This window comes from Paroedura picta, chromosome 1, assembly GCF_049243985.1.
Source record: "Paroedura picta isolate Pp20150507F chromosome 1, Ppicta_v3.0, whole genome shotgun sequence".
NCBI lineage: Eukaryota > Metazoa > Chordata > Lepidosauria > Squamata > Gekkonidae > Paroedura > Paroedura picta.
This window is the reverse complement of record NC_135369.1, coordinates 148,239,605-148,258,200: the sequence shown is the minus strand read 5'-3', so window position 1 is coordinate 148,258,200 and position 18,596 is coordinate 148,239,605. Positions and strand designations below refer to the sequence as shown.

Genomic DNA, 18,596 nt, shown 5'->3' with positions numbered 1-18,596 from the left:
CAGTTTTGTGATCCCCTCTCTGAGATTCTTGTCTGTTCCAGGGCAATTCTGAACAGAGTTGTGCCCTTCTAAACTCAGATGTTAGTAGATTTAGATAACAGAAATCTCTCTAGTATAATGAAAATCCAAAAATGGATGGGGGGAGGGAGTTATCCTGAGCTTATTTGAGTAAGGATGCCCTGTTCCTAGCTAACCTTGGGCAGAAATCCCAGCTGTTAAAGCCAATAAATATGATGAAATATTATCCGATCAGTAACTTGTAACTTTTGCTTATCAGATAGCCCAGAGAAAATTAAGCACATTTAAAATACTCCACTCAAATGTAATTACATTCACTAATTTAAATAATTTCACCTGGATTTTTTTGTCTTAATGTACTTAAGATGTAACATACCCATGCATTTTTTGGTTGTAATGTGGTTCACAAAAGAACTGTAATACATTTTTCTATTTGTTAACTCCCCCCCCCCCCCAAGGAATCTGGTGATGGAAGAGCAATATCAGAAAGCAAAGATTGTGATATAAAGAAAGGGGCTCAGATTCCCATTCGGAAAATGGGGCAAATGAGTACTGTTCCTCGTCGGTCTTCTGAAGAGAAACAAGAAAAAAATAACAAAGATACTCTTAGTGTTTCTTGTTCAAGTGAAAGCACAACAAAATCAGGTAATATTGATAAGATTTAGAAATTGGCCTTTTATTTTTTAAAAATCCCTACTTGAAATGTAGTGACTATACTCATCTTAAAAAGCAGTACAGTGGGCAATGCAGCTAACCTCTACATAAAAATAAGAGGATTTGAATTCCTTAAAATGTTTTTTTTAGTGCCAGAAATAATCATTAAAAGTTTGTATACATTGATCTAATTCAGGAGCATCTTAATCATCTGTCTATATTGTGCATTTTTATCTCTCCCATTCAGACCACAGGATGGTATATTTGATTTCCTTGTCCACATTGTGAGATGGGTTAGGCTTAAGGTTTGTAAATGGACCAAAATTACCCAGTGAATTCATAATAGTGGGGATTTGAACTCATACTTCCTTCTTCCATCTGTCACTTTATCAACTATCCCACTAATGAGATAAAAAAGACCTTAGATTGTTGCTTTTAGTAAAATAGTTCCTAGAAGTATTTTGTGTCTTTTTGATAAAGAGACCTTTCATTTAATCCAGAATCACTGCCCTGTGGCCTGTTCCTTCAGAAGCCTTCTTTGCCCTCCCCTACTCACATTTGTGAATCTCATATTTGTTAGTACTGAATAACCTTTCTTCCATTATAATTATCCCTTGCTTCAGCAGTTCAGGATAGACCAGAAGGGAAAAAGAAGAGAACAGAGAAAGGAACTGCTAGTACTGCACACCTGCCATCTGCATCTAAGCCTTCTACTGATCAGATAAGACAGAGTGTTAGGCAGTCACTCCGGGAAATCCTGGAGAAAAGGTAAGGATGACGTGCTAATCTGTTGTTAAATTATTAATTGCTGCCATTTCCCAGGAAAACAAATTGTGTCTTTTTTTTTTTAGACTTTTTGACTCAACTCTGAAGATGCCTGAAGAAAGAGCAACAAAAGTTGCAAGCAGGATTGAGAAAGAGCTGTATTCCTTTTTCCGGGATACCGATTCCAAGTACAAGAATAAGTACAGAAGCTTGATATTCAATCTGAAAGATCCAAAAAACAATGTATGTTGCACTGAATGTTTGCTGAATTCTTGCCAAAAGTGTTGGTTTTCCCTCTGGATACTAACGCAATAGAATTTGTTATGCTCACAGTCCCCCTTCCTTGCCTCTTTCCCCTAAGATTTGTACATATTGGCGTTGGCACCATTTCCTTTTGGTTATTTTGGTAATGTATTGAAATTTCTATTAAGTGTCTGATAACCTTGAATGAAAAGCTATGGATTGGTTCAGTCTAACCTTTGTTGGCTGTCACCAATGAGAAAACACAAGATCAACTGTGGCGTATCCAACCTGTGGTCCATCTAGTACAGCATCCCATTTTATATATTGGCTTTCCAAATGTCTTCAGAAGACCCACAAGGAGGGCACATAGGCCAAAGCTTTCCTCTGGTATTATTGACCAGTGCTGCTATTCAGAAGGTTGCTGCTTCTGAAAGTAGAGGTCTCGTTTGGTCATCATGACTAATAGCTTTTCGTGCACATGCTCTTCATAAGTAACCTATGCTGACCAGATTTTCCCATGTCCTGTTACGACATGAAAATGTTCTTTGTAAAAATTTTGTTATATTCTCTAGAAGCCTTGTAATTTTTCTTGAATGCATTTTGAACAAGTATTACATTAAAAGATGACTGTATGTATAATTTTGATCTGTTACTTATGCAGTGGCTTTTTTAGCATTTGTGGTGCCATGGTTTAGAATTTGGGTGGAGATAGTGATTTATAAAAATGATGATGTAGATATAGCACCAAAATATTGAACAAAGCTTGAGTTCAGTGGCACATTTAAGAACCACAGAGTTGTATCTGAAGAATAAGCTTTTGTGTGCATGCACACTTGATCAGAATTGTTGTATCTGATGAAGTGTGTATGCACACAAAAGCTTATACCCTGGATAAAACTTAGTTTTAAGTCCAGTGCTTCCTTTAAGACCAACCATGTTCAGACCATCCCAGCTTCCCATTTGTATCTATGTTCATTTTGTTGTAATTGAATTTATATAGGAAGTCGGTTTTTTTAAAAAAGCTCTACTTATTGCTCTTCCAGATACTATTTAAAAGAGTGCTGAAAGGTGATGTTACTCCCGACCACCTCATAAGGATGAGCCCAGAAGAATTGGCTTCCAAAGAACTTGCTGCATGGAGGAAAAGAGAAAACCAACATGTATGACCTATCTAGAAATATTTAATATTTATCCATAATTTAACTGCTCGGTCTTCTGAGAATTCCACCATTGCAGATTTGTCCCAAATTGCAAAGAGATTAATACTAACAATAACAACTTTATTTGCATATACTGCCCATCCCGAATTAGAGTTTTTCAGCAGAAGATGACATTTTGATGGGACTTTACTTGAATTCTGGCGTCTTGAAGGTTTAGACTTTCTGTTTTTTGTAATTTTTTAAAAAATTCTGATAAACAAGAAATTGCAGAATAAAATATGGAAAGAGGAGAGGTTGGATTTTACAAGTGTTTCAGAAATACATCCCAATGTCTTTGGGATTCTCCAGCCGGTCTGATTTACCATACCTGTTAGTTTAGCCATCCCAGACAGTTCTCTGATCTTCTCACACCAAGAGTTCATCTGTGGCTCTTCTTGGGTTTCCATCTGGAAGCAATGATGAGTCTTACAGCTGCTGTCACATTAACGAAAAAATTACATTTCCTTGGGTAGAACGTTTAAAGCAGGGGTAGTCAAACTGCGGCCCTCCAGATGTCCATGGACTACAATTCCCAGGAGCCCCCTGCCAGCGAATGCTGGCAGGTGACTCCTGGGAATTGTAGTCCATGGACATCTGGAGGGCCGCAGTTTGACTACCCCTGCTTTAAAGCATTTGATTGGCTCCAGAATCAATAAGTATTTTTTGGTCCCTAATATGGCAACAGATTTTATGGGCAAATACAAATTGTGTGACTCTGAATATCTGATCAATACAGTTTTAATTGCTGTGATCTCTCTCTCCCCCCCCCCCCCATTTTTAGGTATAGATTCAGAACTTGCACATTTCTGATTGTTCACAAGCTTAGCAAGTTACTGCTTTAAAAGGGCTTGTGGGTGAGTGCAGAGTTTATGTTGTTTAAAAACTCCTAGGCTTGGATTCGATGACCCTGTTCCCATTGATGACCCTGTTCCCCTCCAGCTGCTTTGGAGGCCATCCACCCAATGGTGCCCACTTCCTCTGCCTCTAGCACTGAATGCTTACGCAAAATGTTTCCTTTCCAAGGAGCCCTTTTGCATAAATGATAGTGGCCGAGGAGGCGAGTGCTGCACCTGGGAAGGCTTCCTCAGCAGCTGAGGAGGAGAAGCTCAATGGGAACAGGGTCATTGAATCCAAGCCTTAATGTGTGCATTTTCAGCTTACACCAAGGGAAATAATATAAAGTACTTATGGTGTTCAGTTGAAAAAAGGTAAAGGCATCCCCTGGGCAAGCACCAGGTCATGTCTGACCCTTGGGGTGACGCCCTCTAGTATTTTCATGGCAGACTCAATACGGGGTGGTTTGCCAGTGCCTTCCCCAGTCATGACCGTTTACCCCCCAGCAAGCTGGGTACTCATTTTAACGACCTCTGGAGGATGGAAGGCTGAGTCAACCTTGAGCCGGCTGCTGGGATCGAACCCCCAGCCTCATGGGCAGAGCCTCAGATAGTATGTCGCTGCCTTACCACTCTGCGCCACAAGAGGCTCTTAGTTGATAGTTGGTTCAGGTGATACTTGGTAGCAAAAGGCAGATATTATTTCAGTTCCAGTATACACATAATTTTTGGGTAGTCTAATGGCAGGAATGGGTGCCATGGATATGTGTGCTTTGGTTGCACAGTGAGTGCAGGCCAGTTTGGTGTAGTGGTCAGGAGAGCGGACTTCTAATCTGGCATGCCGGGTTCGATTTGCGCTCCCCCACATGCAGCCAGCTGGGTGACCTTGGGCTTGCCAATAGCACTGACAGAGCTGTTCTGACCAAGCAGTGATATCAGGGCTCTCTCAGCCTCACCCACCTCACAGGGTGTCTGTTGTGGGGAGAGGAAAGGGAAGGGGATTGTAAGCCGCTTTGAGACTTCTTTGAGTAGAGAAAAGCGGCATATAAGAACCAACTCTTCTTCTTTTTGTTCACCTTGGGATGTAGAAGAGTGGAGGTCAGATTGACCTGTCTCAGATACTAAAGACACATTTCTCCTTCAGCCCAACAGCACCCAGCCTGTTAATCCGATGTAACTGAGTGTCTGCTGTGTATGTGTGTGCAGGGCCAGTTTATCCATGTGGCACATGTAGCATGTGCTATGGTCCCTGTGCTTCCTGGGGTCCCTGCGCTTCCTGTGCTGTCCCCCCCCATGGAACAGGACTGTAGCCTCCTTCCCCCTTTTCTCTCTTTAAGGACACTGGGAATGACATCCCTTTCCACTGTGGGGGGCCCTTCCACCACCAATATTGCTGCTTCCATTGCAATTGTACTCTGCTAGAGCCCCGCAAATCCTTAAACTGGCTCTGATGCTATGGGCCCTGCAAATCCTTAAACCATTCCTCTGTATGTGAGGAAAAAAAGGGATACATTCGCTGTGATCGTGAGGTGAATGCATACATATGTGCAGAACTCAACAAAAAGCTTATTCACTAGCAGTTGTGGTGATTATCTTGTTGCTAGTTTATCCTTTGTCCCCAAAGGAATAAATGCCTTCAGCCCAGTGTAAGTGGGTGCTTGGATACAGTATTCTCTGGGGTGAATCTGCCCCAGGAGAAATCTATCTCCAAGTTTATCACCAATGCAGAACCACACATATCAACAAACAATATGGAACCGTGGGTTGTAATCTTTCCTGAATTCCCTTTCCCCCAGCATCCCTTTCTGACTACACTCCCAGAACTGATACTGGCAGTCTTGATGGCACCCACATGGACAAAAAACCACATGGGTCAGTGGAGGTAGTGAGGAGGGGGGATTGGGAGAGGTTGCTTTGTTATTTCTCTGGAACTTTTGAGATTTTATGGTTGGAAGGAGGAATTACTTCACCTGAATCCTTTTCTTCACTACAGTTCCTCTAGTCCACATGGCGTGTTATCCACATAGATTCCATATCTTAGTAGGGCATAACCTAGTATCCTTGATGCTTAAGGGAGCTAGAGATGCTGCCTCTCTTGCTGCAAAACACGCTCATGGTCATTGTCTCTGCCTGCTATTGGTCTGGCTTGGCTTCTGCATTAGACTTTTGGACGAGCATTGATTCCGTTTCCACCCCATAGTGAAGTGAAATCAAACAGTTTAAGAGTGGTAAAGCTCCTGGACTGGATGGCACACAAATAGTCATTGTCGCTGCTTCCTGTTGGTCTTGCTGGCTCTTCTTTCAAGTGCGTTTCCCGGTCTTCTGGTGTCGTGATAATAAATATCCACACTGTGTAACTAATCTAGTCTTTGATATTTTATAGACCATTGAAATGATTGAAAAAGAGCAGAGGGAAGTTGAAAGGCGACCAATAACAAAAATTACTCATAAAGGTGAAATAGAGATTGAGAGTGAAACGCCAGCAAAAGAACAAGAAGCAGTCGTGGAACTTCAGGTAAAATGACAAAATATTGTGTGTTCTTTTTTTCCTATAATGCGACATTGTTTAAAAATGTGCGGTCTGCCTTGAATCTCCCTGAGTAAGACGGCCTGTACTTGAAGTAATTAAAATAAATAATAAATAATGCCTTCATTTTGGTCAATTTGCGGAGGCCTGGGAATAGATCTGAACTGACACATTTTCCATGCAGGCAATAGATCCTTATTGGGAGCCTATTCATATGTGTAAAAGAATGTGTGTGTGGATTGCAACAGAACACGACTTGTCTTATCCTCCCCTTTCCTCTAGTTTTTGAAGTATTTCTAATATGGAGTGGCTTTTCTAGTAAATTATTATTATTATTATTATTATTATTATTATTATTATTATTATTATTATTATTATGCATTGCTTGGCAAGTATTAAGCAGTGTTTCTGTTAGATGTCTGTGAAGGATGGGGAAGTGTTTGTCATGTATATTTGAATTAATAACTGTCTTGCTGTGTGCAGGAATCTGTTTCAGTTAAGGTTATGGAAAAGACAGAGGAGACAGAAAAAGATAAAGACGTTGATGAATCTGCCATTCCTGATACAACAAGTCAGCACAGACATCATCTCTTTGATCTCAACTGTAAAATTTGCATAGGTAATATTGAGTAGCGTGCTAAATGTCAGAGCATATTGCTTCACCTGCCTGGTCCTTTGGAATTTATGTGGCATAGAATTGCTGATAAAATCACCTTGATCTCAGTTCTGGAAAGAGGGAAGAATGGGAACTGCTCTGTGGGAGCAGAGTGGCTTCATGGTGTACTTCAGAGACAGAGAGGACAGCCTGCTTTCTCTCAACAGTTGCACGTTTAGTATGATAGTGGAGATGGAGAGGAGGGTTGATCTCTGACATTAAGTTGTATTTCATGGGCCCTGATTTGCCTTCAGAGTACAAGACAAAGAAAGACAAAACTCTGCTCCTTCCATTTTACAGGATGATGATCATAAATCACACATGTGTGTGAAGTGTTCTCAGGTTAAGCCAATTTATGGCAGCCCCACAGGGTTTTTAAGCAGAGGCGGTTTACTGTTGCCTTCCCCTGTGAAGTCTTTCTTGGTGGTCGCCCATGCTAGTCCTGACCCTGCTTAGCTTCCAAGTTGGGACAAGATCAGGCTTTACTATGCCATTCAACTTGTCATCCCCTCCAGGAATCTTAGCCAGCTATTAAGAACCAGCCAGTAACCTTGACTGGATTCTTAGATGGGACTTGTGCCTGAAGCACATTGGTTCTTACTGTGAATCCCTGTGTATTCTTGGAGAGGGTTGAACTGTTTCACTGCGACGTTCAAAAACACAGAAGGCCTTGGCATTTCGTTTCCGGCAATAGGACCTTAAAGCATTTTAGTGAGAACTGTCAGTAAGTTTTAAGATTGTATTTTTACAATTCTTGTAAGATGTGAATTAAAACAGTGAAACTTTCTAACTTACTTTTTTTAAGGTCGAATGGCACCGCCTAATGATGACCTTTCTGGGAAAAAAGTGAAAGTGTCCGTTGGAGTTGCCCGAAAACCGTCAGACAACGAGGCAGAAAACCTTGCAGATGCCCTGTCCTCAACAACAAATATTTTAGCTTCAGAATTATTAGAGGAAGAGGTAGAATTACCAAATCTGGCTCATGCCTCTACTGCAACCCCTAGGTAATATTTTACTACTATTAAAAACAATTTTGACTCCTATGCATATGATGTTATGAGTGTTCGCTGCAAAAATAAGTGGAAATTATTATGCAACTACATCGTTTAAAATAGGAAAACCTGTTCACCATTCCATGAGGCCATGATCCCCAGACAAGGGCAAATAGACGGTCATTTTTAAAGGGTTTTTGCATTTTTGTTTATTGATTGAGGCTTGATGATACGGCTGCAGTGAGTTTCTGAACTTAGAATGAAGTTCACTTCTTAGTGCAGCAGACATGCCTTTACCCAAAAAGAATCTGATTTTTTTTTCAAGTCTGGTGCTTCTTATGTTGCATGCAAGCAAAGAAGTACTGACTGTAAAGATATGGTCAAGACTGCAGAAATGTTATCATATACAAATACTCATGAACTTACAAACAACAACCCGTAACTATGTCTGCAGTTACAAATTAAAGGTATTTAAGAGGAGCTGCTGATTTCTTCTGCCCCCCCTCCCTTCATGCAGCCCACCCTCAAATTCCATTCTGGTTGTGGTGCAGAATCAGTGGATCCTCAGGGACAGCATAAATGGTGCAGTGGGCACATGAAGGGTGGTACATTGTAGAGCAACACACCATGTTGCATGGGAAAGTCATGAAAAGTGGTTATACATCGGAGTTCTGCTGCTTAAGAAAATAACTCCTGCTATGCATGACTTTGTGCTTGGGTATGCCTAATAGTGCTATTTAGACTGCTCCCCTAGGTAGCCAAATGAAATTTGTATCAACTCCATTTTATAACTAAATATTTAAATATTGCAAATGCTCTGATAATTTCATCTTAAACTAATCAAAATTCATCTTAAACTAATAAAAAAATCCACCTATTTTTCGTTTTGTTCGTTTGCTTTGCTGGGATTGGAATAATTTACATTCAAAAATTCCATATATTTCAGTTGCCTCTGTAAATACTTGACAGATTACACTTTCTTGGCAGTGCCCCTAATACCCTCAACAGCAACCCATCTGTGTGCATTCATTTATTTATTTTATTTTCCCACTTGTATCCTGCCAATCCTGGGACACGGCACCTGGCAGCTAACAGTGTGAAAACCCTACATTAAAACCCTCCATAAAACCATAACCCCATTACAACTAAAACAACCAATTCCAGACAGCAGCGGTAAACCCTCCCTCCCCCAGCTCGACAGACAGATGAATATATATGGGGAAGTCAAGGGAGCCTCACTGATCTAATTTGCTCAAGGGGGGAGCCCAAAGCTTAACCAGCCCGGCCTCAAGCAAAGACCTGGTGGAAGAGCTCTGTCTTACAGGCCCTGCGGAATTTTGCTTTGCATATTCAAGAATTATGATCTCCATCATATTTTTCCTGTAAATATCTTAAAGGCATTTAAATATTTGGTGATTTTGCTGTTTATTGGTTATTGTCTTCTTAATGATGCTTTCAACCAATAAAAACCATATTGGCGGGGAGCACTAAGCAAACACCTTGAAGCTACTGCAGATCTTGCATCCATTTATTTATTGTAGTTGTCCAGCCTCTGTTCTTTGGTTTTTTCTGTACTCCTCCCCCAATTTCATAAGCTGGGCAATTTGTTTAGCTTATTTATTTATCTATTTAGATATTTATATATTGCCCTGTCTTTGGAAACTCAGAGCAAGGTTATAAATTTTATATATATATATATCCTTACCATAAGTTCCTCTTTATAATTCTGAAAGGGCCATCTTGGGCGGCCCTGTCCGGGTGGTGTCCGGGCCCTGTCTGGGACACCGGAACCACCAGGCCAGCTAGCTCCAGCGGGCCAATCCGGACACACCCAGCAAAGCTGAGCGCGTCCGGATTGGCCCAGGCCCTGGAGCGCCTGCCTCCATGAGCTGAGCGCAAGCCGAGGAGGCTGCTTCGCTGGCTCGTGCTCTTCCTGGAGCTTGACGTCCAACAAACACCGTCCAACAAACACCGTCCAACAAACACCGTCACCCATCCGGCAGCTCCACAGGTGCGCTGCTGCTGGGGGAGGGCATTCTCACACTGCTTGCCCCACGAAGGGCTCTCGCCATGTCGCAGACAAGCCCCACTGCCAGTGGGGGGGGCTTTCCCTCCCCGCTTGGAAGGGTGAGAGCCCTTCGCAGGCAAGTTGCTGCCTCATGAGGTGGCCCGCTGTCCTTCCAATGCCCATTTTCTAAAATGGGCTTTTTTACTAGCATATATATAATCTAATATATATAAAAATTTAACTTTAAAACATTAAAGTTCCAAATTAAATATTATGTTCTAAAATATTTAAATTGTCCATAATGCCATCTCTCATGGGTATGGGAGGGTTCAGTCAGTGTTTCAGCCTTGTCAGACAGAGAGGCCAGCAGTTTCTGAAGCTTCCTCTGGCCTAAACCTGGTGGAACTGTAGGAGTGAGCATCCAGCAGTGAGCGAGTAGAAGCATAAATCAACTTCGCATGGTTCTGCTTGCACAATATCGTATGCAACACCCAGCACTTCCCCCCTTGGACTCCTCCCCCCCCAGCCCCCAATCAGTTCGCAACTTACTTATAGTAACAGCAAACAGGTTTTCAAGGCAAGGGAGATTCAGAGGTGGTTTGCCATTGCTTGTCGTTGCGTAGAAACCCTATACTTCCTGACAGTAATTAGATTCCAAGATCTGATGATATCAGATCAGCCTGGCCCTGATTATAAGCTAGACCTTATAGTGCTAAGAATTGGTTGCACAAGATTTTGCACAGATGGAAATGCAAGTGAGGATAGACTACAACCTGGCAGAAGTCCTTTTTTGCTTGTACTGGATCTGGCATTTTATTCTTTAATGTTTTTTTCCCCCTCCAGATCAGAAACACCAGGCACTGTTGAAAGTGAAACACTCTTTCTAGCTCGTCTGAACTTTATTTGGAAAGGCTTTATCAACATGCCGTCTGTCGCAAAGTTTGTTATCAAAGCTTATCCGATATCTGGTTCTTTTGAAAGTTTAACAGAGGTAATGTGTGTGTGCATTCCTATGTGTGCAATTTATTTTAGGTGCTTTCATCCCCACCCGCTCCCCAATTATGCAACACAGAACTGTTAACCTGGGAATAAATTCTGGAGTTGCCATTGCAGTGTAGTGTGGTACGTGTGAGTGAGCTTGTGTAAAACCACTAAGAAGTGTTGTCAGTAGTTTGCTTATTTATTCATTTCTTTTATGTTACATACTACCCAAAAAGCCCATTGTGCCTAAAAATACAACAGGCATTAGGCTCCTCCCAGCCAGCAGGCCTTTTCGGTGCAGGGGGAGGAGTGGTGGTGGGGACTCCATTACTTCCCCCCTGCCCTGAAACGGCCTGCCCAGGCCTCAGCAGGCCTGGCTGAGACAAGGGAAGGAGCAATGGCAGAGTCTTCGTTACTCCCCCCACCCCAAAAAGGCCATGGGCAGGACATCCTTCCTGATTGGCCATTCGTTGGACAGATGACCAATTAGGGATGGGACAGCCAGGACAGCCTACCTGATTGGTGGTTAGGCAATGAGTCCCAGCTCCTTCCCGCATCCTCTATATAGACTAGACTAGACAGATTCAAAGCCCGTTCGTGAGAATGGGCTTTGAAAGCCCACCCCCCGCCATGGCCACCCATCAGGCACATAGAGGCGTCATCAGACACATAGGATGCTGTGTTTCTGGGCCCAGTGGGAAGGCCTGCTTCTCCCCCCCCCCTCCCTGGCAGCTGCGCGTACTTCCCCTCGGGCCTAGAAGCACACCCGGGGCCTCTTTGAGGCCCCAGGTGTGCTTCTAGGCCTGAGGGGAAGGCCGCCTTCTTTACTCATTGTGTCCTGCCGCTTCCCCGTCGCTTACTGGCCTGTCCTGGTGAGGGCCTAGAAGAGTTTCTGGCCTGTCCTGGTGAGGGCCTAGATTGTGCCCTCATCCGATTGGCTAGAACTGCTTCGCACCTTCCGATTGGCCCTTCACCCCAACTGGTCCCATCCACTCTCCGCCCACTTAGCCCTTAACAAATTATGAAGAAGGGAAAGATATATTCAGAACAGATGTTCAGATGGTCAGCCTTTCTCACTGAGAGTCAAGGTGGATTATATGAGACATCTAATAAACAGTGTTGTGGGACTAGAATTGCACGAGTCTGAACAAAGCATAAGTTTTAAATATGACATGTTAAAAAGTAAACAATATTAGGTAGATAGAAATGCAGTGCACTGAGAACACATGCAACAGAAAATCCGTACCGTACTCAGTGGCTTTTCTTTGGAAGGTTTGGCTCACGGCAGACAAATGCCTCAAGTCTGCATGTGCGATCTTGCTACAGCCCCCAGATTCTAGATGAGACAAACTGAAAGGTATATTTTGCATCTTTTGCAGTACTCCTTCCCCTTCTTGGCACTGTTATACACTCTTATCTAAATGACGACATCTTCAGCATGCTTTTCACCAGGCCAAAGCACAAACAGTGGCATTGTGTTTGCTCAGACATATAAAAATAAGGTCTGCAACCATTGCACTTGATTTTTAGAAACCCCCTTGATATTTACTTTTTGTCTACAACAGCTTCAGTTTTTCTTGGGTAGTTGCCAGTTCAGGGTAATTTTTCATCTTTATTTCAGCATGTAGATCACTCCTGTTTCCATTTTAGAAAGAGTGAAAGACTGACAAATTTAAACCCTGGTCTAAGTCTAACTTTCTCTGCCTGTTTTTGCTGGTGCTCATTTTCTGGTATTGCGTTTGTAAATTGCCACACGTTCAATCGGTAGAACTCTACTTTAAATATTCAATCTGAAAATTTTAGTGATAATCTTAATCCACCGTTAAGAAGAGTGTACTGTGTCACAGTTCTACTGTATATTGTCAGACTGGTGTTAATTTTATAATTGAGTATTTCAGTAGAAAGTGTTATTTTGAAAAATAAAAATGTAGTTATAATCTTTTTTTCCCCCTCCTGGCTATAGGATTTGCCTGATAGTATCCAAGTAGGTGGCAGAATATCACCCCAGACTGTTTGGGAATATGTTGAAAAAATAAAAGCTTCAGGGACAAAGGTAAAGTTACATAAATGAATACATGAATCTTTATTCTTCTACTCTGCCCTTCCTGTACAGCTCAGGGTGTGTGACAACATCATTAAAACAATCAGAAGCACAAAAACATTTTCTAATCTCCCCCCAGTTTTTGGAATGGATCTTTCCTCAAATCTCCAGCAGTGAGGCCAGCACTTCTTGGTCCTATGGGGCTCCAGCTTGAGAGCCAGATTTGTGTAGTGGTTACGAGAGCGAACCTCTAATCTGGAACTCCAGGTTTGATTCCCCGTTCCTCCCCACATGCAAGCAGCTGGATGACCTTGGGCTCCCCACAGCACTGATAAAGCTGTTCTGACCGAGCAGTGATATCAGGGCTCTCTCAGCCTCACCCACCCCACAGGGTGTCTGTTGTGGGGAGAAGAAAGGGAAGGAGACTGTAAGCCGCTTTGAGCCTCCTTCAGGTAGAGAAAAGCGGCATATAATAACCAACTTTTCTTCATCCTATGGGGTTGAAAATCTTACGGGGTTGGCTGTGATTCATGGCACTTTCACCACCATTTTTGATCGAAATTCTCTGCCATTGGTGAAATGAAAAATATTGTGGAGAGACCTCTTCAGCTTGGTAGTAGTTTGATCATCAGTGCTTGAGTGAACAATGTCCTTCTCAAGACTGACCACTAATGGGCTTTGCCAAGTTATGCTTTCTCGGAGCCCCAGGAAGCTATTTCAACAGGACAGAACTGATCTTACGATTTTAAAAGGCTAGCTGGCCTATATTATTTTATATCTGAGTGCATAAGCATTCCAAAGTTTTTTTAAAGTCCTTTTCCTAGTATTTCAGAAAAGAGGTGTTGCTGGTTTCAGTAGTATTTATTTATTATTCATTTTTATCCCATGTTTCCTTTTGGTTCAAGGCTGTCATGTCCCATGGCAATTTTTCCCAAGAATGCAAACACTGAACCTCAGAAAGAACTTTCAGTTTATTGGAGAGAGATACTAATGTTTACATAGTATGCTTCATAGCTGAAGCTGACCACTTGCAGAGATTTGAGACAGATATAGAGCCTGGTTTGTCCCCCCTCTTCATGCGATTTGTTCCTACAGTCTGTGATCTTCAAAGAATATGCATGATTTACAGCTTAATACCTAAAGGTGGAAATAGCAGCCAGAATATTCAGAGTGTGATAAGAAATCAGATGGCCCAAGGGCCTGAAAAACCAGGAGGGGGTACTTAAAAGAGAGCATCAGCCGTTGCCCGAGTAGAATCTTGGGACATTGGTCGATCTACCATGGCATAAGCCAGGGGCTGACAAAGGCAGCTTACAAACCACAGATCTCCCCCCCTCATATAGCCTGGCATACAAGCAGACTTTGCAACCCCTCCTGAAAATGCCCCTGCCTTCTTCAGGAATCCCATTCCACGGATACAAATCAATCCTCTGGACTGTGATTAATTCTATATGGGCAACCTTAAGTGGTGGGATAGATAACAGATGGCTAGTAATGGTTCTGAAGTATTGAATTCTACTGATAAGAATGAGAATACAAATTGTAAATAAACTACCTTACACTTTTCCCCCTCACAATAGGAAATCTGTGTGGTTCGGTTCACCCCTGTGACTGAAGAGGATCAAATTTCATACACCTTGCTGTTCGCATATTTCAGCAGCAGAAAGCGTTATGGCGTTGCAGCTAATAACATGAAGCAAATCAAGGATTTGTATATTATCCCTTTAGGTGCCTCTGATAAAATTCCACATCAGTTGGTGCCATTTGATGGTCCTGGTAGGTAACAAAACTGGACTGGAAACCTATATAGGGCTTAAGAAATGTGCTTGATTGAGATCTTGTTTTGTTAAGATTAGTCTGTTGAGATAGGATTGAATCACTCCCCAAACGAGAAAGTCATTTTTTATATTGTTTTTATCCTGGGACCATTGGCATATCTCCTAAATGCAACTTGGAAAACCACTCTTAGCAAGAAGCATTTTTGTGTGGATAGCTTTACAAGAGTCTTAAGTTTCTGCTGCCTTCAGCTCGTTAACCAAATTTGTTCTTCTTGTAACAGGAAATAAATATTTTGCAGAATAGGAATCCTCCATAAGCCACGCTTGCTAGGCATAGAGGGAAATCTGACTAGTGTTTCTCATGGACCTCTTTGAGTTTTAGGAGTTGGCAGGGGCACAGGTAGATTGTGGATGGAAACAGTTGTCTCGTGTGATATGCATAACATCTCACTGACTCTGCTGTTCTGATTGTTTAAACACAGGAATTGAAGTTCACCGACCCAATTTGCTGCTTGGGCTGATCATTCGCCAGAAGTTAAAAAGACAGACAAGTGCAGCTGGTAATGCTAGCACAAGTCCTACGGAAGAAAGCCTTGAAAGCGGCTCCACAAGCTTGCCTCCAGAAAAGAAAAGCAAGCTCAGCAAACCCGAAGTGGTTCTTTCCGAAGCAATGGAAAAAGAGGAGGAAAATGACTTTTTTAACTCCTTCACAGCTGTGTTGCACAAACAAAGGCTGAAGTCTCAGCAGTCTAATTCAGAAGAAGTCACAGCCAGTGAACCTTCTGTGGAGACCGTAAAACATGAGCCACCCAAGCCGCTGCGGTTCCTTCCTGGAGTTCTGGTTGGATGGGAAAATCAGTCATTGGCTCTGGACTTAGTGAGTAAACCATTGCCAGTAGATGATATTCTTCAAAGTCTTCTGGGTACGACAGGGCAGATGCCTGAACATTCCCAGTCCACAGGAGATCATCCGGCTAATGAAAACCTGTCTGAAAAACAGGCAAGCATGAAAGAAGAGGAAATGGACATTCCTGTAGTAACCCCTGGACTCGAAGAAACGAAGAATAACCAGGCCGGTTCAAAAGAGTCCTCAGATAATATATCAGCTGCTGATGCACCAGTAGTTGAGGTCCCATGCCCTTCAGGAAATCTGACAAGCCTGAGTCTTAAGGGGAAACCGCCAGATGTCTCTACAGAAGCATTTTTAGCTAACTTAGCTATTCTGTCGCAGAACAAAGAAACCAAAGAGACCACTGAAAGCAGCATGTTGTTGGGAAATGCAGATAATGCTTCTCAGGAAGATAAAAGGACCGCCACTTGCCCTGTCTCACTGGGCTTGGGAAAGGCTGTTGGGAGCAATAATGCCACCGTAGCACCTGTTGATACTATGGCTGTTAATAGCACAAAATCGCCGCAATTTATTAATCTTAAAAGGGATCCAAGGCAAGCAGCAGGACGAAGCCAACCGAGCAACGCTTCAGAGAGCGAAGGCGACAGTGTCAGAAATGAGGACATCCAGAATAGCCAACCACTGGACACTTCAGAAACGGAAGAGGCCGATGAAGATGCTAAACAGTCTTCAGGAAATGATCTCAACTTAGATCAGAGCAATAGTCAAGCATGCCAGGCGACAGCAGCCTCAGCGGCAACTACAGCAGATGGCGCCTGTTCTTCCCAGCCGGAGGAGACAAATCAGTCCCAGGAAAAAGCACTGATGCAAAGCATTGAGACGGTCCATTCAGCTAGAAGAGGCTTATTGCCACCCCCACCCCCACCCTCGTCATCTCAGTTTGGAACTGACAATTCTTGCCATGCGGAGTTCACCACCAAAATAGGTAGTCCTGTTACAAGTGGAAACTTCTCGCCAATAAGGACTCCGCAGCCCAATTTTCCTCACACCAAAACGGTTCCGCCCGCTTTTCAGTTCCAAGGAGCTATTTCTCCTAACTTTCCTCTGCCAAACAGCCCTGTGTTTGGGTTTCCTCCCCATCTGCCCCCGCCACTTGTCCCTCCTCCAGGCTTTGGTTTTGCTCAGAACCCTCTGCTGCCCTGGCCCCCTATGATGCATCTGCCAGGTCAGCCTCCACCCTTTGTCGGACCCGTCCCACCAGCTCCGTCGCTGGCACACAAACCGGCGAGATTCTCCGGGCCAGAGCCCTTCTATCAGAGCAGAGACAACAGAAGGCCAGAGAGGCGTCATAGTGACCCTTGGGGCAGGCAAGGCCCACATTTGGAGAGAACCTTCAGTAGGAAGAAAAGTGACCCACATAGGCAGCGGTTTTACAGTGAGTCTTACCCCCAGAAGAAAGGGAGGCATGACTGGGAGCCAGATTCCGAAAGGAACAGACATAGAGATAGAACCCAGGAGAAAGAAAGAGACAGAAAAAGCAGGGAAGAAGGGCATCGGGACAAAGAGAGGTCACGACTTTCGCACAGCGATAAGGACTCTGAAGGGAAATCCTCGCGAGAAAGTAGAAATCCTGAAAAGAAGGATGCTCCTAAAACTGAAGAGCGGGCTAACGAGAAGGAAAAAGAGAGGGAGAAAAGTAGGGAGAGGCATAGAGAGCGAGAGAGTGAAAAGAATCGAGATAGGCATCACAAGGACAGGGACCACAGTGACCGAAGCAAAAGCAAAAGGTGAAAGCCACAAAGGGCACAGGCTGTCTTTTAAAGTTTTAAATAAACAAAAATAATCTGTGTTAAATATGTCTTCAAACTCTGTAAAATATGTTTGGGTATAATTGTGCCATCAATTTTTCCTTTTTGTTGTTCACTCTTAGCGTTTTCCTTCTGTTTGGCTTGGTACCAGTCTGAGTACCCCTTATTCTTTTTATTTTACATTATATATTGACTTAGGAGCAAAAGTTGAACAGTTAAAATACATGGCTTGTACAGACAAGATTTTCTTTTTAATATGCAATAAAAAAACACATAAAGCTCATTGATCAAATTTTGCTTTCATCAGGACGTATTTGCCACCATTGGTGACTTGTGCTCTCCTCTGTTTTAAGATGCTTGAGTTGCTATAATGTTGAATTTTGTACTATGAATACCTTAAGTTGCAGTGCCCAACAGAGCATTGCTACAGAATCTCAGAATTCGTGTTTCGATATAAAATTCAGTAGGGGTGTTTAAAGATTCAGAAGAAGAAAAAATGAAAAAGTAGCAGTATTGACCTTTGCATATTTGCCGAACACCTGAAACAGTTTGTGAGCAGAAATCAGAAGGCTGCGTGGTCCAGATTTTATTGCTTTAGGACGCACTTATATTTTAATAAGATTTTTTACAACTTTAGCCTTTATGATATGATTTGTATTCAATTAATTTTCAACCATTTCTTGTGCTTCAAAAACTTGAATACCTAAGCTTGTACATGTGTTTTGCTATCCTTTATATTGTAAAATGTAAATATTTCAAGGGATATTTTGATTCTACAAATGATAAAGCCTTTCACAGCTGTTTGTTTGATTTTAATAGATGTGAAGCGATAGGCTAAACTGCTATAATGAAGAGATGTATAAATGTGGCTTGGCTTGACAATTCCTGGTGATTTCTAATAACCCCAGGGCTTTTAATAAATAGATCCGTACATTTCTTGTGATTTCTGTGGCAAGGTATAGTACATTGCTGTTTCTGTTGGATAACATTGCACTATTATGTTCGACATCCTGTTTTGAAGAAATTAGTAAAATTAAGAGCATTATGCATATAAAGAATCTTCTTGCAAAAATCACCTTACCTATGAATATAGATCTTTTTTTTTTTTGCACTTTGGTATCAGAAAAAACTTCCAGTACTATGTGATTAAAACAAATTGTTAGGCTATTTCAAAATCCTATCCATTTAAGTAAAGGTAAAGGTAAAGGTATCCACTGTGCAAGGACCGAGTCATGTCTGACCCT

General features: G+C 42.4%; 1 protein-coding gene across 11 annotated transcripts in view; it reads left to right on the top strand.

Annotated features, from left to right (window-relative positions):
* The window catches only part of PHF3 (PHD finger protein 3), a 50,979-nt gene extending 32,684 nt beyond the window's left edge, over positions 1–18,295 (top strand). For 10 of the 11 annotated variants that reach the window (XM_077307740.1, XM_077307757.1, XM_077307776.1 and 7 more), the window contains 11 exons: positions 477–663; positions 1,296–1,440; positions 1,524–1,680; positions 2,724–2,840; positions 6,096–6,227; positions 6,723–6,858; positions 7,700–7,898; positions 10,738–10,885; positions 12,839–12,928; positions 14,497–14,692; positions 15,177–18,295. In XM_077307740.1, coding sequence (XP_077163855.1) covers positions 477–663; positions 1,296–1,440; positions 1,524–1,680; positions 2,724–2,840; positions 6,096–6,227; positions 6,723–6,858; positions 7,700–7,898; positions 10,738–10,885; positions 12,839–12,928; positions 14,497–14,692; positions 15,177–17,335 — 3,666 coding nt within the window. In that variant the 3' untranslated portion in view covers positions 17,336–18,295. The remainder of the gene's footprint in view (positions 1–476; positions 664–1,295; positions 1,441–1,523; positions 1,681–2,723; positions 2,841–6,095; positions 6,228–6,722; positions 6,859–7,699; positions 7,899–10,737; positions 10,886–12,838; positions 12,929–14,496; positions 14,693–15,176) is intronic. The other variant, XM_077307749.1, reaches the window with a different exon arrangement.
* Positions 18,296–18,596: the final 301 nt, after the last annotated feature.